Raw genomic sequence first — 2068 nt, 5'->3', positions numbered from 1 at the left:
TGCGAGTGCGCCCCGCAGCTCAGGTCGGTGCTGTGCCACCGCAAGCGCCTCACCTCCATCCCCGAGGGCATCCCCACCGAGACCAAGATCCTGGAGCTCAACAAGAACCGAATCCGTTGCCTCAACCCCGGGGACCTCTCCCCGTACCCGCTGCTGGAGGAGCTGGATTTCAGCGAGAACATCATCTCCAACGTGGAGCCGGGAGCCTTCGGCAACTTGTTCAACCTGCAGACCCTGCGGCTGCGGGGCAACCAGCTCAAGCTCATCCCTCCGGGGGTCTTCACCAAGCTGACCAACCTCACCCTCCTGGACATCAGCGAGAACAAACTCGTCATCCTGCTGGACTACATGTTCCAGGACCTGCGAAACCTGAAGAGCCTGGAGGTGGGGGATAACGACCTGGTGTACATCTCCCAACGGGCCTTCTCAGGGCTGCTGGGCCTGGAGCAGCTGACCATTGAGAGGTGCAACCTGACCTCCATCTCGGCCGAGTCGCTCTCCTACCTCCAGAACCTGGAGGTGCTGCGGCTCCGGCACCTCAGCATCTCTGCTCTGGAGGACCAAAACTTCAAGAAGCTCTACAACCTCCTGCAGCTGGAGATCGACAACTGGCCGCTGCTGGAAGACGTCTCCCCCACCAGCTTCCAGGGCCTGAACCTCACCTCGCTCTCCATCACCTACACCAACATCACAGCCGTGCCCGCCGCTGCCTTGAGGAACCTGGTGTACCTCCGGTACCTGAACCTGTCCTACAACCCCATTAGCACGGTGCTGAAGGGCTCTTTTAAAGACCTCATCCGGCTCCAGGAGCTCCACATCGTGGGCGCTCTCCTGGTCTCCGTGGAGCCGCAGGCTTTCTCCGGCCTGAGACAAATCCGGCTGCTCAACCTCTCGGGGAACTTTCTCTCCACGCTGGAGGAGAGCACCTTCCACTCGGTCAACACGCTGGAGACGCTGCGGGTGGACAGGACCCCCCTGGCCTGCGACTGCCGCCTCCTCTGGATCCTGCAGCGCAGGAAGACGCTCAACTTCGACGGGCAGCAGCCCGTGTGCTCCTCGCCCCCCGAGATCCAGGGCGACGCCCTGAGGGACTTCCCGGACTCGGTGCTCTTCGAGTACTTCACCTGCCAGAAGCCCAAGATACGGGATCGGAAGCTGCAGCACGTGACGGCGCGGGAGGGACAGTCGGTGACCTTCCTCTGCCGGGCGGACGGGGAGCCGGACCCCTCCATCTCCTGGGTGTCCCCCCAGCACCGCATGATCGGCGGTGGGGGCGCCCCCGTGCTGCCCGGGGGCACCCTGGAGATCCGCTTCGCCCAGGTGCAGGACAGTGGCACCTACATCTGCATCGCCAGCAACGCGGGGGGCAACGACACCTACTTCGCCACCCTGACGGTGACGGGGCGCCCGGGGGACAGGTCCCCCCGTGCCAACCGGACTCTGTACCTCGGGGACTTCAACGACACGGCCCACAACGACACGCAGGTCTTCTTGAAGTTCACCTTGGACCTCAAGACCATCCTGGTCTCCACGGCCATGGGTTGCATCACTTTCCTGGGCGTGGTGCTCTTCTGCTTCCTCCTCCTCTTCGTCTGGAGCCGGGGCCGGGGGCAGCACAAGAACAACTTCTCGGTGGAGTACTCCTTCCGCAAGGTGGACGGGCCCACCACCACCACCGGCCAAGGGGGAGCCAGGAAGTTCAACATGAAGATGATCTGAGCCTCTCCCAGAGGAGAACCGTTCTCTGCTGCCCGGCCCCGGGCACGGCCGTGGTGGGACAAGGGCCGGGAGGGTGCCCTGGGAGCACCAACCACACCCCAGTGCTGGTGGCAGGACCTGGCTGTGCTGGGATGTGGCTGGAGACACGCTGGAGGTGCCACATGGGGACCTCGGGGTCAGGGAGAGCTGATTGCCACCGTCCCAGCCCCACGGTGCGGGTGCGACGGCTCGGGGGCCATCCCAGCTCCAGGGGCTCCCAATGTAGCCAACATTTTTGCTACCAACTATGCAAGTAGCCAAGAGATCAGCAGCGTTTGGGCCTGGGAAAGGACAAAAACTGCTTCCTTTT

At 63.4% G+C, this 2068-nt stretch overlaps 1 protein-coding gene across 1 annotated transcript; it reads left to right on the top strand.

Moving 5' to 3' along the window:
* Window positions 1–3: 3 nt before the first annotated feature.
* LINGO3 (leucine rich repeat and Ig domain containing 3) lies at window positions 4–1719 on the top strand (the record flags this gene model as incomplete). Its single annotated transcript, XM_008943554.1, has 1 exon — window positions 4–1719. A coding segment is annotated over one exon (1716 nt), but the record flags the coding sequence as incomplete, so codon positions are not given.
* Window positions 1720–2068: the final 349 nt, after the last annotated feature.

Source organism: Merops nubicus, unplaced genomic scaffold (genome assembly GCF_000691845.1).
Source record: "Merops nubicus isolate BGI_N331 unplaced genomic scaffold, ASM69184v1 scaffold40080, whole genome shotgun sequence".
Lineage (NCBI taxonomy): Eukaryota > Metazoa > Chordata > Aves > Coraciiformes > Meropidae > Merops > Merops nubicus.
This window is presented reverse-complemented; position numbering and strand designations above follow the sequence as displayed.